This window comes from Urocitellus parryii, chromosome 1 (genome assembly GCF_045843805.1).
Source record: "Urocitellus parryii isolate mUroPar1 chromosome 1, mUroPar1.hap1, whole genome shotgun sequence".
In the NCBI taxonomy this organism is placed as follows: Eukaryota; Metazoa; Chordata; class Mammalia; order Rodentia; family Sciuridae; genus Urocitellus; species Urocitellus parryii.
The window spans coordinates 278,243,796-278,262,201 of NC_135531.1; the positions used below are offsets into that span (position 1 = coordinate 278,243,796).

The 18,406-nt window shown below is 51.0% G+C and overlaps 1 protein-coding gene across 1 annotated transcript; it reads right to left on the bottom strand.

Annotated features, from left to right (window-relative positions):
- Positions 1 to 486: 486 nt before the first annotated feature.
- On the bottom strand, positions 487 to 13,261 carry Hjurp (Holliday junction recognition protein). Its single transcript, XM_026396032.2, has 8 exons — positions 13,166 to 13,261; positions 12,983 to 13,049; positions 10,501 to 10,556; positions 8,040 to 8,139; positions 5,893 to 5,957; positions 4,851 to 4,943; positions 3,714 to 3,792; positions 487 to 2,054 (listed from the first exon to the last, which is right to left on the bottom strand). The coding sequence occupies exons 1-8, from the start codon at positions 13,259 to 13,261 to the stop codon at positions 487 to 489; spliced, it is 2,124 nt and encodes a 707-aa protein (XP_026251817.2).
- Positions 13,262 to 18,406: the final 5,145 nt, after the last annotated feature.

Here is an 18,406-nt window from a genome sequence, read left to right on the forward strand (position 1 = left end):
TGGCTGAGGGGCCCAGAGCGCGAGCAGAGCCCAGAGCTGGGAGCCAGGAGGGCAGGCGGGGAACCTGCATGCTGCTGGCCCTCCGAGGAGTTGGGAAGGGGACAGAGGTCACCGTTCCCAGATCAGTTTCACCTTCCAACAATTGTTTTCTGAGTGTCGACACGGACAGATGGACAGACTGGACAGACAGCAGCAGTGAGGGCATTCCAGTGAAGACAAGGACCCCCTTCCTTCCAAACACTTGCAGCTCCATCTTGAAGCCTCTCCCCCACACACATCCTTGCTATCAATGCTGACTTCAGAGGAAGCAGACGGTCTGGGAGACAGCTCCTGGAAACCCACTCAGTCCTGCAGGGACCGGTCAGGAGGAGCGGCCAGGTCGGGATGCTCCGTGGCACCTGGTGTGCTGTGGCTTCGCTCCTCTGCACCTTAGAGGAAAAGTACCTGCTGGCAGGAACGGCACCCCACAGGCGGAAATGCTCCTCCTTACCAGCTGGCCTGTGGGGGGCCACCCTGCTCCCCTGGTCTGGGGTCGGCTTCTTCCACCTCTGAGGAAGCCGGGAAACTGGCCCAGTGTCCACGCGCCTGGGGCTCTGACAGCCTGTGTCTTTTTGCAGGGGACTGAGGGTCCCTCCTGGAACCATGAGCAGAGTGAGCAGATGGATGAGCCTCAGCTGCAGGTGAGCCCTGTGGACTTCGCATGTGCCACTGCGGTGACAGTGACAGCTTCTGGAAGAGAGAGTCTCGATTTGACTTTCCGAAGAGCTCTGGGGTTTGGCTCTGAACCCCTACATCAGCTTTATCTGGAGACACTCCAAGCGGGGCAGGTGCCTTTGCCTGCAGCACCTGCTGCCGAGGCTGAGGCGACCTCTGGCAATACTCCTGATGAAGCTGGTCAAAGTTCTCTTTGATTTCATTGTAGCGATTTCTCTCACAGGCCAGAGGTTCTACCCTAGGTACTGAAATAGCTTGGCGGGGTGACCATGCCTTTCTGAATGTTCCAGAACTCTGTCCCTGAAGGAGGCCAGATGTCTGCCAAGAGTGGCCGCGGCTCTTGGGAAGAGATGGGGAGGCGTCGCTCTCTGGTGGGCCTCTACCTGCCTCCACACATCTTTTGCTCAGGTTTTCAAAGGCCTCACTTAGTCCCTTCGGTTTTGCTTTGCTGAAAGGCAAACTCTGCCTGAGGGTTTTTAAGCCCCCGAGGCCGCGTGGGCTCACAGAACCACCTCTGTACACACCCATGGCCCAGGAGCCCGAAAAGCCATCTGGGGAAGCTCGTTTCCCAACACTTGGGCAACATTCTTGATGCAGCTTGTTAAATTTGATTTCAATCTCCCTGTATCGATTCTCTGCTGGGCTGGGCAACATTTTTGGTCTAGAAACTATTTTTACAGGAGAAATCAACCACTTTAGCATCCTCAGTCTATTTTCCTGGTCAGGATGATGCACTGTGTTGAGGTCCCAAGTCAAGGAAGAATGCTTCCAGGGTGTCACCTGAAGTTCCTTCCAACGTGGATCTAATTTAAGGCTCTGGGCTTTGTTTCCTGCAAGAAAAGCTCTGTCCAGTTTTGAAGATGGCTCATGCTGGGCGACATGCAGTAAGTTCTTACAGTCTCTTAGGGGTCCTGTCTCTTGCCTGGGCTCTGAGCAGGGTGCAGGCCTCTCCCGGGAGCCCCTCCGGGAGCACCGAGCCCTGGCACAGTGCCGCTCGCTCACCAGCGCCCTGCCCCTGCGCACGCGCCTCCTCCTGGAGCTCCAGCTCTGGACGATGAAGGTCTTGGTGGAGATGATGCTCGAGGGCTTTGTGCTCAGCAGCCGGCTCATGGAGTGCAGCATACCCGCGTACAAGTCGCTGATCGTCACATCACAGATGTCATCCGCCTCAAAGGACTGGCTGCTCACGCAGCTGCTGGTCCCTAGCAGTGACAGACTGTCATTTCTAGATGCTGTGGCCAGGTCGGCTGGGCAAGGACACAAGGGATCCAACTCTCTGGGGGAGGGAGTCAGCTCCATAGGGTCACCAGGGCTCTCTGCAGAGACACTGCCACAGGGTCCTGGGGAAGAAGAAAAGTCAAGGGTGTCAGGGTTCAAAGCCACCCCACACTCAGGGCATGGAGCTCAAGGGCGGACCATGACCACGTTTTCAAAATGATACAAAAAACTACAAATGATTAGAAATAGCTTCTCAGATTTCTTTTTAGTCCCTAAATCCATTTCTGCTCTCCACCCCACCCTCAGGAGTTCTCTCCCCTCAGGCTGTTTCGAAGACGGTTGCCTTTTTGAAAGTGTATTAGAAACCAGAAACCAGAAAATACAAGTCTACCCACGGGGACATGCGGGACCCGAGTAAGGCCCTGTGCTCGCTGCTTTACACAGCTTTGCTTTTGTGTTGTGTGAAAGGTTTATTTGAAAAATAAAATTAAACCTATGAAAATGAGGAAAACCCTACAAATAGAAACAGAAAAAAATAGAAGCTGTGCACCAAGCTGGTGGTGGGATGGAAACAAAGATCCAAGTGGGCACAGCACCCTGCGCGCTTCCCTTGGGGGACACTGTCCAAGGGCCAAGAGAGCTGGCTGCGGCTGCCACCATCCTGAGGCTAGTTGGTACTGGATGAGTGAACACGTTATGGGGCTGGAGGTGACCAGGAGAGAGGGGAAGCAGCCTCGGGGTGAAGGCGACAGAGGGCTGGTGAGCCAGGAAGGGTGCGGGCGGGGCTGCGTGAGCGTCAGGGGAAGTAAGGGCTCCAGCGGGGACTTAAGAGGTGGCTGTGCCTCTGATTCTAGGAGCAATAATGCCAGAGGCCGTCACTGAATGGCAGGGCTGGAAGAGGCCCACCGTTCCTGGCACCTCAGGCGGTGCCCCTGGACGCCCAAACCACCAGTGAACGATCTTAGGGAAAAGGCTCCTGGGCCGTCCCAAAGGCTCATCTGCTGGGGACCCAGGAGAAGTGCAGTGACAAGTCCTTGACTAAGGACCAGATCAGAAGTCACCAGCAACGGAGAGGCGGACGGAATGTCCCAGAGGACACAGCGTCACGCGCTTGTCCTTATGCCAGGAGGCTTACCGTGAGGACAACCACGAGGCGGCGACAGACAGGTCTAGAGGGAGGGACGTCGGGACTGTTTAAGACAGGGCCACCCACACATGAGAGATGAGGGGGGCAACACGAAGGCCAGGAGCCGCTCTGGCCTGCACGCGACAGCCAGACCGGTGGGCGAGGCCAGTGGGCTCTCCACTGCGGGCCACGGAAGGCTGTGGAGGACGTCACGGGCTCGTCGCTGAACCGCCCTTGTCACGCCATGTTTCTGTCATGTGCTACTCACTGTGGTCATGGAGAACCCTCTGTGCTCCGGAGACAGGGAGCCCTGAGGGACGACACACAGGGACCTGCACGTGTGCAGTGTGTGCGCAGGCGTGTGTGGAGGGCAGAGGCAGGCCGCGCAGTGCGGAAGGATGCTCACCGTGCCCCTCCCGTGCTTCTGCAGATCCCAGACTGCTCAACCCAGTCAAGAGGGTGCAGAGCTCGGAGCAGCCACCAGGCCACACATGCTCAGGGAATGAGGTCATCTGAAAGGATCTAATTCCCATGAGGTGCAGGTACCTGAGCTCCTGGCAATGAGCAATGCGTCCCCCCTGAGTGGTGCTGAGCTGAGCTGCCCTAGGGCTCCAATAAAACACGTGGCTCAGGGGTGTTTATATGTCACACTTACCGGGGCCAGGCATGGCAGGAGAGGCCAGGGAAGGCATGGGAGTCATGGGTGTGGTTGATGTGCCTCTCTTATCTGTGCCCTGAAATCAAAGTTGATGATTACAAGAGAGCCACCGGATACTGAGACCCCAGGTGCTGTCCCCGACAAGAGAGCAAAGGCACGTCAGGAGTAACCCTGCATCCAGCAGGCAGCACAAGCAAGTGAGCCTGTGGGCTCTGGGCAGGAGGGAAGCCAGCCACCCTCGCCTGCCAGGAATTCCTGCCTGGGGATCTGCCGGCTTCTCTTCCCTCGCCATTCCTGTGGACAGTCAGAATGCCTGGGGACCAGAGGGACGGTGGGCAGAGCTCAATCACCCTGAGCCCAATTCCAGTCCCTGCCTCTAATCAGCACAGCACCAAGAGGATGACACCCACTGGGCCATGTGGGGGACAGGGTGTTACGCATGTATCACTAGGCCAGGGCCCCTGTCACCAGCACAGTGACACGTGAAGCTGAGGCCTCTGCAGGCGCGCTGTTCTCCACTGTGCACTGCGCACTCCGGTGGTACGAGAGCACCCTCCGCTTTCTGAAGGATCCGATGCAACAGGGGGAGCTAAAGAGGTGGCGCCACCTGAGCTTGGGCTCTTCTTCCAAGTGAAACTGGGAAGCGGCCACCCTGAAGCACTGCACCATCCTGGTTTGGGGCTGGAAGGCTGCCCGCCTCTTATCCCGCCAAAGAGCTCCTGCCTCACTCCAACATGACCTCGGACCAGGCAGGATAGGTTGAGGACGAGGGGATGCCGCTCACCTTGCTGCTGATCCCAACCCCAGTCACACCAGGGAGTGAGGTGGAGGCCCTTGGAGAGTCCCACCCCTGGCTTCACTAGGTTGGTGGGTTGCCCCAGGACGTGGGGCGGGGGGGATGGAGTCCACCCTCTAACCCTGCAAGTTCCCCCGATGGTGCTGCCGAGGGGCTCCCTAGTGTTAATTCAGAGCACAGACACAGTATCATGGGAACAGAAGGGTCTGGAAATCATCATGCACAGCACTCTTCACAAGCTCTGTGTAAAGTACAGAAAAACTCCTCAATGTACCTACTTCACACACGCGCGCGCACACACACACACACACACACACACACACACACGGAGACAGTACCTCAAAACACCCTGCGTCTTGAAGCAGTGCATCCACCTGGGTCAGATATTTCCTTCTTAACTCATTTTTCAGAGGGCTCCAAGGCACTGAAGGCTGATTACGAAGAGAAGTCAGTATCCTAAGAGCTGCTGGGCACTGCTGTCATGAATTCTGGAGCAAACTAACGCGCTCGTTAATGCAGACCTCTAAATGAAGCTACTCAGTCAGAGTCAGCCTGTGCCTCCTGCTGTTAGCAGTGCAAAGTGGCCAGGCCCCTCTGAAAAACTGCTGGGCCCTGGGCTTAACTACCAAAAATAAAGTAAAAAGATGCAGAACATAAAAGCTGGGAGGTGTTTACGGCAGCTTTCCTAGAGGAGAAAACACCTGAAGGCAACCTTGTCAGCTGCGGGCTGACAAGAGAGGCCCAGGATCCAGCTCAGGACCTCTCCACACCTGGTGCAGCCAAACTGGGGTCTCAGACAGATGGGAAGGACCACAGGGAAGGCTGCACCCAGGGTCTGTCCAGGGGCCGTGCCTGCTACAGTCCTGGGAAGTTCCCGGGGTCACGGCCACCCCTGCCCCAAAGGAGGTTTAGAGGGAAGCAGGTGCAGTGGCTCTCACATCTGGCAGCATATGACACAGGGGACCCAGGGGCCAGGAACACACAGGAGCCTTATCTTCAGGCTAGCTTCAGCCACCTGACTGTGTGACCTTGTGACTAAACGGGCTCAAGGGCTGACCCGGAACCCGACTCACAATGTCTCTTAGTCAAGGCACTCAGCATGCCATGAACCACACTGGTGACAGTTCTGGCTGCAGAGAGAAAGTCCCCAAATTCTTTACCACTGTCTAAGTTCAGAGGTCAGTCCAGAGCGGAGCCACACTGGCTGTCAAGTGCCAGGCTGAGGAGACCAAAGACAGAACCAAGACCTAAGAGGTGGCAGTGCTAAGAACGCGCCCAGAGGACTTGGGGAACACTGCCCAGGGCCACCTGGGTCTGCCTGCACGAGATGGGAGTGCACCCGAAGCCCCTCACCGCCACCCATCCCGAGGCAGCCCTTACCACCAATGCCTGGGCCAGAGGACTGCCAGGCTCCACCGCTGCTCTGGCATGGCTGCTTCCTGGATCTAAAAGTGAAAAAGGAATCGCAATCAGGATTCTTGGGAAAGCTTGTCCATCCCTCTCAGGATGGTTTTGTAACACTCTGAGTGTGTTCTATCACCAGAGGCTCCAGTGGCCTCTGACTGACAGCTGTGACCCTTGCCCAGCACTGTCCCATGGAGCTCCTGTGATGATGGAGGGTCTCCACCTGCTGTTCAGTCAGCTGCAAGCCACACCAGGCTACTGAACAGTGGGATGTGGGTAGCAGGACTGAGAACGGACTTTAAGATTTTTTTTTTTTTGGGGGGGGGGGAGGTACCAGGGATTGAACTCAAGGGCATTAGACCATTCGACCACTGAGCCACATCCCCAGCCCTATTTTGTATTTATTTAGAGACAGGGTCTCACTGAGCTGCTTAGTGCCTCCATTATTGCTGAGGCTGGCTCTGAACTCACAACCCTCCTGCCTCAGCCTCCCAAGCTGCTGGGATTATAGGTGTGAACCACCACGCCCGGCCTGACTTTAAACTCAATTAGAATTTGATCTAACACTAGTTAACGACACTCAAGACCAAAATCTCCATTAGTTTTGTAATTTGACTTTGAAAAACCAGTTTCCCCTTTAGTGGCTCAGCACAGATCACTGACTGTCCAATGGGGGCAAGGTGCCAGGGAAGGGCTGGGTGAGGGGATGGAGCTCTGGAAGGACCAGTGTTGGAGGGAGAGACAAGAGTTGGAAACATTCTGGGGCTGTAAGGAGGAGACCAAGCATAAAGCTGAGATGCAATGGGGGTCAGCAGGGAGGATGTGGTATGGGCAGGGGGTCTGTTCTGACCTGGGGGTCAGCAGGGAGGATGTGGTGCAGGCAGGTCAGGCAGGACTTCAGGTCTCACTCTGGATCCTGGCCTCTTCCCACAGCACAGTGGGAAGCCACCATAGTGCTTCAGACAGAAGTGGCTTGACCAGAATTCCTTGCATATCCAGGGTGGGGGAGCCCAGAAGGGGACAGGAGCTGGTGCTAAGGGCCAGGGGGGTGAGGCAGTGGGCCTGAGAGAGGACAGGAGGTGACAGACCCAGGACAGCCTTGGACTTGAGGAAAGAGGGGGAGGCTGAGAAGAGGACCCTGGATCCTGGCTCATGCTGGAGGGGGAGGAAGGTGGACCTTGGAGGGCAGGTCTGCTGTGCCGTGGAGGTGCCAGTGTGGACAGGACGTGTTTATGGAGAGAGGCCCCAGCAGTAAGATGCACCGGAAGGGGTCTGGGCTGGGGGCAAAGCCAGGCCTGATAAGTGCACAGGGGCTTCAGACCAACCCTGAGAAAGGGCACCCTGAAGGGCCAGCAGGTAAGCCAGCAGCAGGCCAGAGGACACGCAGGAGGGAACTGAAGAGCAGTGTGCAGAGGCCAAGGCCAGAACTTGCCGAATCTTCACATGCTGCAGGGGGAACAGGCACAAGATGGGCCCAGCAACAGGGTGGCCTAGAAGCCCTCCCAGAGGGAGGCTGCAGAGATGGAGCCCAAGCCAGAGGGCACCAGGTGAGGCATGCTCAGGTGGGGGACCAGGGAGGGTAAGGTGGGTTGTAAAGGGACTGAGGGAGGGAGGTGGCCAGGCAGGGACAGGGCAGTGGAGAGTCACAGGCAAGTTCCACAAGTGGAAGGCGAAATCTGACCTCCCTTAAATGTGGATGGGACATGTAGCCCAGAGGGCAGGCTGAAGGTAGGAGAAAAGAGGGGGGCAGGGCTGGGTCCAGGCAGTGAGATGGCCTGGGGAAGACTGACGGTGACAGAAGCAAATGTTCACGACCATCTTGATTTTAGGTCTTGTCAAATCCTGATGTAATATATCTTAGACTGGGGTGGGGCGGGGGAGGTGTTCATTTATATAAGAAATATCTGAGTGTTTTCTGTGCCGGGCACCATGGATATATCAGGACAGGGCCTACCCTCCAGGGACTTCAGAAGGACATGACAGGGCACTTCAAGATGACCTTAGTTTTTAAAATACCCCTTAGGAAACCGCACCCCCCCCCCCGCCACAAAAGAACTTCATCCTTGAACTGCTGTGACAGAGACACAGGTTGGCCAGCTCCTCTCCTAAGGGGAGGCACTCACCGGCTCTCAGGACTAGGGGGCACAAAGGCACAGGCTCGTCACCTCGGGCTGCGGCATACCCAGGGTCTTCCATCCTGTCCTCTGGCTTCCCAGGGGAGTACTAGCGGTACAAAAGTCAGCAGAGACAAGCTTACTTGAGCAATGGCACATCTGAAAGTCACCGTGAAGGGACAAACCTACATCTGTCCTTGAACACAGGGAGCAGGAGCTCCTCAGGCTTCTTACACCTTTGCTTCATCAAGGGCCCAGAGACTCCCAAAGGCAGGGGAGGACGCCTGCTGGAAAGCAGCCGGCCTTCTCCCTCAGCTAGCCCCAGGGCTGCTGTAAGTCCCCTCGAGGGGGAGGTCAGCTCTGTCCTGGAACCACCTGGTCCCGGCCCACATAGGGTTCCACAGGGACTGCAGCAAACAAAAAGCCGAAGTGAAACAGAACAAAATGGTCACCTGGTCAATGGGGAGAATCCAGAAACGGTGGGGGCCCACGTTCTCAGTAAATGCCCAGAAGTGGTCTTAGGACCTTTACAACGTGGTGTAGCGTTGAGGTCCTGTGTGCATCCTACAAATCCCCTGTGTCTGGAGCTGGTCCAAACTTAAGCTCCTGACCAGGGGTTCAGGCCACAGGTGATCAGCTGGTCACGCACCTGGGGAGGCGTTTCTGCCCTCTGGAGCCTGTTCTATACCAATGACATCAGCCAGTTCTCACCAGTGAAACGTGAGCATTCGACATTAATTAATCATTAATATGGCTAAAATATTTCAGGAATTCCCATGGGGAGCACTGTCCCTGTAGGAATGGTCCTCAGGCACCTCTGTGGGTCCAGGGGACATGAGGATCTTGTGAGCACTGCACAGCAACTGAACGCACTTCCTGGAGACCACTGCCTTTGCCTCCCAATGACATCATCACACAGGTGGGACTTGGTGTGGTTTTCAGAGCTAGGTTTTGTGGCTGCCTGGGTCTAAAGGGTAGTAAAACTAGTTTGGGAAGCACCCAGCCCTTACCAATCCCTGCTTGGCAGCGCTGGCATCTACAGAGAGAACCCAAGCCTTAGGTTATGCTCAAACTGGCTCAGGGAGATGCACAGTCTCCAGGGACCGTGGGAGCAGCATGAGCATTTGGTTTTGGGGGAGAAGTTTAAGGTGGATGTGGGCACAGTCACCAACATCTAGTGAGCTGTGGGGTCCACGCTATAATCACAGCTATGCCCACTTCTCTAAGCTCAGCAATTCTTTGGGTCCCAGGCAGGGGTCCTCCTGCATTTTAAGCAAAAGCCTAAATATTCAGATAAGCAATTTGCTACCAGGACCATCCAGCACTGGTCTGATTAAGTAGTTGCCTCTGTATATATAATTTAAAGAGAATAGATCCTTTGACCTCCTATATGTGGGCATTGACTAAAAAAGGGGTGAGTGGACATCATACTGGGGAAATTAGGACCAGGATATTCCTCTGGGAACTACACAGCAGGGGTTTTATTAATAGATCTCATTTTATTAATGGGGGCTCATTCATATCATCCAAGCTGTCTCCCCTATAAAAGGGCTGAGAAGTTTATGCAGACATAGAGCCAGCAAGGCCTCACATATTCACATCGGTCTTTCAGAGAAAGCATACCAACCCTGACTGATAGAGAGTCAAGGGCCAAGAGGGGGCTAGGGCCCGTCAACAGGAGACAGTTACAAATGCTAGCTGAACTGCAGGACGGACAATGAAGACAGGGGTCCTCATGTCTATTAACCAGGAGAGTGAGAGTAAAGACAATGTGTATTTATAAACATGTGTGCTGCAGACAATGCCCACTGAACTGAAATGGCATCAGCGACCACTGCAGCACAGAGCTCAGACTAATTTTCAGCAGTTCTGTGTATTTTCATCATTTCCATGACTAAAATTAACCAAAAAGGTGGTTTGATTTAAGAACTGCTATCAACGCCGTGTATCCTCTGAGCAGGAGGATGTGTTCCTTCTTGGGTACATGGGTTCCCTGACCTGTGACCTCGAGGAGGAACGTGAGGTGTCTAAGAAGCACAATTAATGGAACACCAGACAACCTGGCAAAAGGCTCCCAGGGTCTCACAGGACGAAAGCAAACTCTCCGGGCACAGGAGAGAGCACAGAGCCCCAGGGCTGCGGGGAAGGTGGCGGGCATGGAGCCTGCCCGTTCCCCTTCCTCTCATCTCTCCCTCCCCTAGAAGGGACTGGATTGGGTCTCTTCCACGAGGACCCAGCAAGTGAGCTCCGGGCTAGGATGGCACGGCCTGTGAGAGGGCACTGAGCTGGCCCAGCCTCTGCACCGGAGCCTGCAACTTCTGACGGGAAATGCAAGGCATAAAAAAGAGCTAGACATCACGTGGCTGCTCCTTGCCCGACAGGCAACGAAGAAATGCTTCTCAGTAAATCCTCAAAAGCAGAACGGAGCAGTGAGGCAAGGAAATGCGGGGCCACCACTGACATTACCTACCTGGATTAGTCCTTCGCTTCCTTCCGCTATTAGTTTTCCTCCCCAAATTTTCAATCCTTTAGAGAAGAAACAAAAATAACTGTTTAATCCTCAACACTGAATTTCTGCTCAACATGTTTTCATAGAAAGCCAGTGTCAGATACAAAAAGGATATGATATTAAAAGTGAGCCAGGATCCCAATAGTCCGTTGCTAGCCTTTAACTTGAACAGACAGCTCTGTCGTAATGGAAACCTCCCCTACCTAATGGGCAGCAGTTCACTAAATTACACTAAACTGTAAAGTTGAATGAAAGCAGGAACATACATATGCCAGGTAGTGTCCTTATCCTTAAAATATACATGTACTAAGGGCAACACATATACTGTATTTAGAGTAAGCACTTTTCTTTTCCTTTTTTTTTTTGGTACTAGGGGTTGAACCCAGGGACACTTAACCACAGAGCCATATTCCCAGCCCTTTCTATTTTTATTTTGAGACAGAGTCTTGCCAAGTTGCTGAAGCTGGTCTCAAACTTGCCATCATTGTGCTTCAGCCTCCTGAGTTGCTGGGATTATAGGTATGTGCCACCATGCCTGGTAGCGTAAGCATTTTTTGAGAGCATTTCTACATAACTCAGAGTAAGTGCTTGTACCTACAAAGCAAGCCCATGCAAAGGGCCAACAATGAGTTCTGTCCTGCCACCTACCAACTTGGAGAACCTGGGCCATATACTCAAGGTCTCCCTAAACTTGCTGGGGGAAATTCAAATTAATAAGGAATGGTAGAAACTTGAGATAGTTGTTAATAACAGCAGCAAAAACTTACATAATGCTCACAATGCTTCAGGTTTATTCTAAATCCTTTTCAAGAATGCCATATTTACAATTCACAACTACCCACCCACACATAACTTGTACAGTTCTCCTGACATCTGTGGAACAGGGACTTACCACAGTCATCGTGCAGATAGATGTGGGCAAAGCAAAGTTCAAATACTAGTCCAGGCCACCTGCCCATGGAGCCAGAATGTGAACTCTGGGCAGCACTGATCCTGCACTCTTGACCACTAGGCCACAGGGCCTTTCTAGAGCAAAGTAATGCTTGCACACATGGGCTCAGAGTTATCAAGTTTCACACTTTGGTTAAGTGACACGGTACAAGTTACTTAACCTTTCTGTACTGTATCCACATTTAATTGTGATGATTCCAACAGTGGTGCCTACCTTGCAGGGTTGAGAATCAGTATGAGAGGCTTAGGAGAGCAGGGTATGGGGGTAAGTGATCAATACACTACCCCCTGCTGTCTTCGTCACAATAGGTGCCAGAGTTAGTTTTACTCTCCCCTTTGTGGTGCTGCCTTAAGCTGGCAATTCACATTACCATGCATTTAAGAAAAGGCCATGCTACTAATTATCTTATGAGAAGCACCAAGACAGGGGCCCCGGGCCAGGAGCACGAGCCATGAGCTTGTAACACACAGATCTACTGAACTGGCACCCAGTACCTTGGCTGGTAGTGCCAGGAGCCTGTGCATTAGCCAGCTCTGCATCTACATGGTCAAGTGTGCCTGTTCCCAAGGTGTTGGGGTGCTTTATCCACTGTTCTCCCCAAACTGACACCCAAAGTTCTCACTGGCAAAATCAGTGGTACTTAAGATAGTACATTGTTCAAAACACTGCAGATGCTCCCTGTCCTTGCCATATGAAGACAGTGATGCCAACGAACAGACCCTTAGGTCATGTCCTGTCAGACCAGAAAGTAAAAGAAATTTGCTGCTGGAATATTTTAGTTTTTGCCTGGGTAAATTTTTCACTGGTTCAGCTAAAAAGGCAGAGAACGAGGATTTCTCTTGATTTAAGCAGCAGTTTTAAGAACCTTTTGTGCCTGTCTGTCTAGTGCTGGGCAGAATGTGATCTGAGATTTGCTTTCTTTAGTAGGTAAAAATGACTTGGTAATAAGGTCACATGGGAGCAACAGCCTCCATCTACTGCAGAAGCTCTCCAGTCACTTGTCAAAGAGAATCCACTTAAGGCATTTTACAACATCTGCATGTTCCAGCACAGTGGTCAGAACCTTGAGGAGGATGTGACTACTCAAGTTAAACACTGACAACAGTTAATGAGTGTCACTAGTGCCCAGCGGTGCTCCAAGAGTCTCATAAGGGTTCTGCATAACTGCTACCACATCCATGAAGGGTAGGTGACTGTCATTATCCTTCCTCTCTTACAGATGAAGAGCCTGAGTCACTGAATGGCTAAGCTGAAATGCCAACCCAGGAAGGCAGGGGCACAGGAGGAATCTTTGTGCCTTCAGGAATTCTGCTTAGTTAGATAAGCAATCCTGTTGGCAGTACATAACATACACGTTCAAAGGAACGAGTAATGTTCCGGGCCCAATGGTGAACCGGGTCACTTTCCTACGAGGGCGGGGACAGCATTTCAAATCGCAGTCTGCACCGTTCATTCATACACTCCACCGCAAACACTCAGGACGTTCCCTACCCTGGGGCGTCTGGTAGGTCAGCGTGGCCATCTGCACCAGTGGGTCGTCCTCGAAGGGCTGGTCATACTGCGGGGAGGAAGGGGCTTCGAGTCAGGTCCCCCGGCCGCACGGTCCGGACCCGGGAGAGGGGGTGCCAGCCCGCCCGCCCGCGCGCCCCTCCACCACCCAGCGGCGGGGACCACCTTCTCTATCAGCTCCCGCATGCGCCTCTGGAAGCGGCGGCGGCTGTCCCTGAGCTTCTGCAGCAGCGCGTCTTCCTCCAGGCCCCGGCCCTCCATGACGCACGCCGCTCGCCGCCACCAGCCGCGCGATGCCAGACCGCCCAGCGCGCGGATCCCACCGGCCGCCGGGTCCCCGCCGCCTCTCGGGCTCCTATTGGCTGGGGCGGATGGACTGCGTTGATTGGTTCATTCGAAAGTGTTGGCACCACTTTCTCTCCGCCAATCCGCGTCCGAGCTTCAGGCCCCGCCCCGGGCGTTGTGTGGAGCGGAAAGAGAGAGGGTGGGGTGAGCTGCGGCCAGGCAGGGTAGTGGCGGCCTCAGGCCTTGGGTGCTGCTGTCGCCTGTGCGCTCCGAGGTAGCCCGACCTGCTCTGTTCCTTTCCCTCACTCCCTCGGGAGCGCGTCTGCAGGACACTCCTTTATAAGCTTCCTGTGCACTAACTCAGCTTGGTTGCGCCCTGGGGAACCCGACCTATCTCAAGTGGCCACCAAACCTGTATAATGTGCAGCTTTACCAGTTTCCTGGAGCGGATGAGGCACCTCCTCCTCCTTAGGGGATGCTCTTTGTCTCCACACATAAATTAGTTTTTAGACATCTAATGCCACACATTTAGAGACTGGAGGCCTTGGACAAGGTTTCCTTTATGTTTTGGAGAACTTTCTCTTCTGTGCCTGACTGGTGTGATAGTGCCACTTTTCAGAACTGGCCTTTCCCTAGGCTTGTTCCTCATCCCTGGGAAACCACCTTCAGACTCCAAGGCTTTTCTGACTGGTTTCACTGACAATCCAAGGATCTGCCTCTGTCCAGGGGATCCTGGGCAGCTTCAGGAGAAAGACTTCTCAAGTCTCAAGCTCAAGTCTAATTGAAGTTCTTGCCAGCCCTTCGTGAGCACCCAAAGCCCTTGTCCAATTCTCGCCTGCTAGTCTTTCCGGTCCCTCTGACTGGCTTTCCCCATCCCTTGAGTGGTGGTCCAGCAAAGGAAAGAGGAAACCTAGTGATGCTTCTCATTTGATACCATCCCTACAACTCCCTACCCACGCTTGGCAGCCTAAACATGTGCCTTCAGAACCCAGGCCTGCTAAGCAAACTCCTTCCCCATCACCTCCCACTCCCACGTAGAGGGGAAGTATCACAAGTCAGCTTCTTCCCCAGGAGCAGGAGTTCCTGGGTGTGGCACTGTAGGGTCTCAGGGTTCCTATGGGCTGCCGAGTTCAGGGCAAGAGGGTGCGGCCCTGGCTTCAGGGTCTTTTCTGTCTGCACTTGCACCCTGCTATCTGCTAGCCAAACTAGGCTTTCCAAACCTCGAAAAGCCATTTGCAATAACTATGCCTAGAAAATCGTTCTCATTGGAGTTATTTTATGGCTGCTCTCATAAAACGTTCCTGAATTTTGCTTCAAATAAAATGGAAGGAGATTTATTCTGCATAGAGTTGCCACATAAATAATTTTATGTTGGTAAGGTGTAGAAATATCACCCCTTTGTCTTTTTTTGGGGAAAAGCACAGCTTTTGGCTGGTCCCAGGGTTGACACTGAAATTGCTATGTAACAGTGAGAACCGCAGCCTGAGATGAGTTATCAACCACAGAAACGAGGCCCCAGCTGATGCTAACAGAGACTGGGAAATAGCTGGTAACACTTGGATTGCCACAAGATGTCAGTCAAAGCTCACACAAATGTGTTTATTCTTTGATTTAATGAGTCTACTTTTTAAAATCTGTCAAAGTAGTTCATGATTTTGCAAGGATTTAGCCAGAGGACTGTTAGCAAAACAATTGGTAATGTCCAGTAGAAGATCACTTGAGTAAGTGATGGTGGGTAATATCTGCAGTCCACTCATGACAATGTGAAGTACTATAATTATTGACATCTAAAATGTATATGATATTTTTATAAAGAAGGTTATGAATATATGCTTTACATGCCTGGATTTTAGAAATATACATTATGTTTTAAATGTTTATATACATATGTATATATATATATATATGTATATATTTATACACATACCATACCCACGTGTATATATTTATACATGTGTACACATGTGCATACATATGTACATATGCTTGTGGTGTATATATAAATATATGCACATGTACATATGTGTATGCATGTGTATATTATACGTATGTGCACATATATGTATATATAGATGGATAGATGTGTATATGTATATTTATTTTAGAATTATCTCTAGATGATGTCTGATGGGTCATTTTTAATATTAGTTTTCATTAGTTGCATTTTCTAGAATAGGCATGTACTGTGCAAGTATAAGTGCATCACTCATATAATGAAACAATCAATTGTTTTAGTACATTTTGTGCTGCTGTAACATGACCAAGACTGAGTAATTTGCAGTGAACAGAGATTTATTTATAGCAGTTATGGAGACTGAGATGTCCAGGACCAAGGGTCTGGCACTGATAAGGGCCTTCTTGCTACATCATCCTATGTGGAGGACAGATGGGCAAGAGAGGACAAGAGAGAGCAAGGGGGCAGATCTGTCCTTTGAGAAGGAGCTCACTTGCTCGATAATGGCCTGGTCACCTCCCAGCTCTGTTTCATTGTGAAGTTTCTAAGACATTCTTCTGGGGGACACATTCAAACCATGGCACCAATCGTGTGCTTTTACCTTGGTGCTACAAATTCAGAAGCCACTTATCCAGGTGTGGCTCCAAACACTCTAGGTCAGCAGGGAGCAGCGCATTGCAGGTAGAGCCCCCTCCAGCTTTGCCTTTTGAGCCAGATAGTGAGAGGGCTTCTTCTAGGGCAACCCAGAGTGTCTGCAGAGGCTGTTGCCGAAGGTGTGCATCAATGGGGTACTTACTCTCTAACTTCCTCTCTGTGACCAGGTCATCATTTCAACAATGATCCAAGTTCTCTGAGCTCTCATTGGTGAATTCATTTTGTTACCTTATGATTTGTGACTGCAGAATGCCGCAGTCTGGCTGGGCACAATTCACCAGCCACTTGTCAAGCACAAACAAACTTTATTTTTAGAACACACACAAGGAACCACATGAGCTCTTCAGGAATTCCTTCAGAGCCCAATTGCCACCACCGGCTTTTGGCAAGCCTCTCAACACCCCCCCCCCCCACTCCTCCTGCTCTTGAGGCCGATTGGCTGGGTCGTGTGGGCGGAGCCAAAAGAGTCCCCCAATGAGCAGCTCCGTGATCTGAAAGGGCGGGGAAACAGCCCAATGAGCATCACTGCAGAGGAGCCAATCAGCTGGCAGCTGGAAGTTTGCTGGGGCCACAGTGAGCCAATCAGCTGGAAGTTTGCTGGGGCCCCTTGGCTATGGCTCTCAACAGCAGAAGTCTTTGTTTAAAATAATTAGATCATTAGACCTTTTGGTTTGGAGATAAAACATTTGGAAAATACCTTTGTTTATTTGGCTGCATAAACAAAGTGCATGCTGGGGCTCAACTCTCTTCTTTGTGTGGATTTGTCTATGTGGAAATCTCAGATTCCTGCAAGAGAGTCTTCTTCCTATGGGAAGACTCACTGTGATCCCAAGTCTTGCACTTTTTTCTTGGATGCTCTAATTGGGAAGTTTTTGAAGTGCTAGGTTTTGAAGATATAGTACATTAAAATGAAGGTAAAGCATCTTATTAATAATTTTCAACATTGTTTATGTGAAATTGATCATATTTCAGATAAATTGGCTTGAATAGAATGTAATTCTAATATGTTTACATATTTCTTTTTACCTTTTGAAACCATCCCTGCATTCCACACTTCCTCAAAACTCTACATACAGTCAGAGGGTACCCTCCCTGGGCAGCCCTCTGACCAGCGCTGCTCTCTGTCACCACAGTCAATCAACTTCCAGCTCTGTCCTTTTATTCAATACTGAGCTGTGGCTCATCCTTGCACAGAGTGGATAGCTCCTCCTCCACACTGCCGAAGCCATAGCTGGCAGATGTGCCTCTTGGGACCTATTAGGAGAGCAGAACGTGTCTACATCCCTAACATGGCAATCTGTGGGCTACACCTGAGAGAGAGGCTCTGACCCCCTAATAAATTAATAATAGTAATAATAATAATAATAATAATAATAATAATATTTTATTTTATTACTTTTGGTACTAGGGATTAAACTCAGGGGCAAGGAACACCGAGCCACATCCCCAGCCCTTTTCATATTTAACTTTTGGACAGGATCTCACTAAGTTGCTTAGGGCTTCGCTAAATTGTTGAGGCTGGCTTTGAACTTGCAATCCTCCTGCCTCAGCCACCTAAACCACTGGGATTAGAGGCATGTGCCACCATGCCTGGCCTAAAATTTAATATATATCTGCCACAGGGTGCATAATCCCAGATACTCAGGAGGCTGAAGCAAGTGGATTGAAAGTTCAAACCTAGCCTGAGCAATTTATTCAAAAAATAAAAGGGTTGGGGATGTAGCTCAGTGCTAGAGCATTCCTGGGCTTAATCCCTAGTACTTAAAAAAAGGGGGGGCAGCATATGTGGGTTAGTTATAATTTCTGCTCTTGGCGCTGTCAGTTACCACAGCCAGGAATGAGGAGCCAGCTTATATATACATACATATATATTCTAAGTAATCATTCATTTTGTCAAGTTTTCAAATGTATTGGTTTAAATAAATGCACAGAATTCTCTAACGTTCCGATCTTCACTGTATGTGTGATGATGGCTCCCACTTACATTCTGACATTATTTACTTATACATTTTCTATCTCTCTTTTTTTCCCAATAAACATAATTTATTTTTAATGTTTTTCCAAATGTTTATTGGTACATTACAGTTGTACTTAATGGTTGTATTTGTTATTACATATTCATACACGCACACAATAGAACAATATAATTTGGCCAATATCATTCTCTAGTATTTCCCTTTTCTGGCCCCTCCTCCCACCCCCCAGTCCCTTTCCTCTAGAGATCTCCCTTCGATTTTCATGAAATTCCCTCCACCTTTCTTTTCCTCCAATAAAGATATTTTTTCTTGGGCTGGGGTTGTGGCTTAGTGGTAGAGTGCTTGCCTAGCACACGTGAGGCCCTGGGTTTGATCCTCAGCACCATATAAAAATGAAGTAAAGATATTGTGTTCACCTACAACTAAAAAAAAAAATTCCTAATTCTAATAACTGTAGTGTAATACCAGCAGACATTGAATAGTAAATAATTAAAGCTTATAATCCTGGCATTTGGCTTAATAACAAATATCAGAAGC

What these genes read in the sequence shown, in the direction of transcription:
- Hjurp (XM_026396032.2), bottom strand. Translation starts at nt 13,261, where the DNA reads ATGGAGGGCCGGGGCCTGGAGGAAGACGCGCTGCTGCAGAAGCTCAGG. An exon ending in TGCGGGAGCTGATAGAGAAG is followed by an intron (nt 13,050 to 13,165) that starts GTGGTCCCCGCC and finishes TCCTCCCCGCAG; the next exon opens with TATGACCAGCCCTTCGAGGA. An exon ending in CCCCCTAGTCCTGAGAGCCG is followed by an intron (nt 5,958 to 8,039) that starts GTGAGTGCCTCC and finishes TTTCACTTTTAG; the next exon opens with ATCCAGGAAGCAGCCATGCC.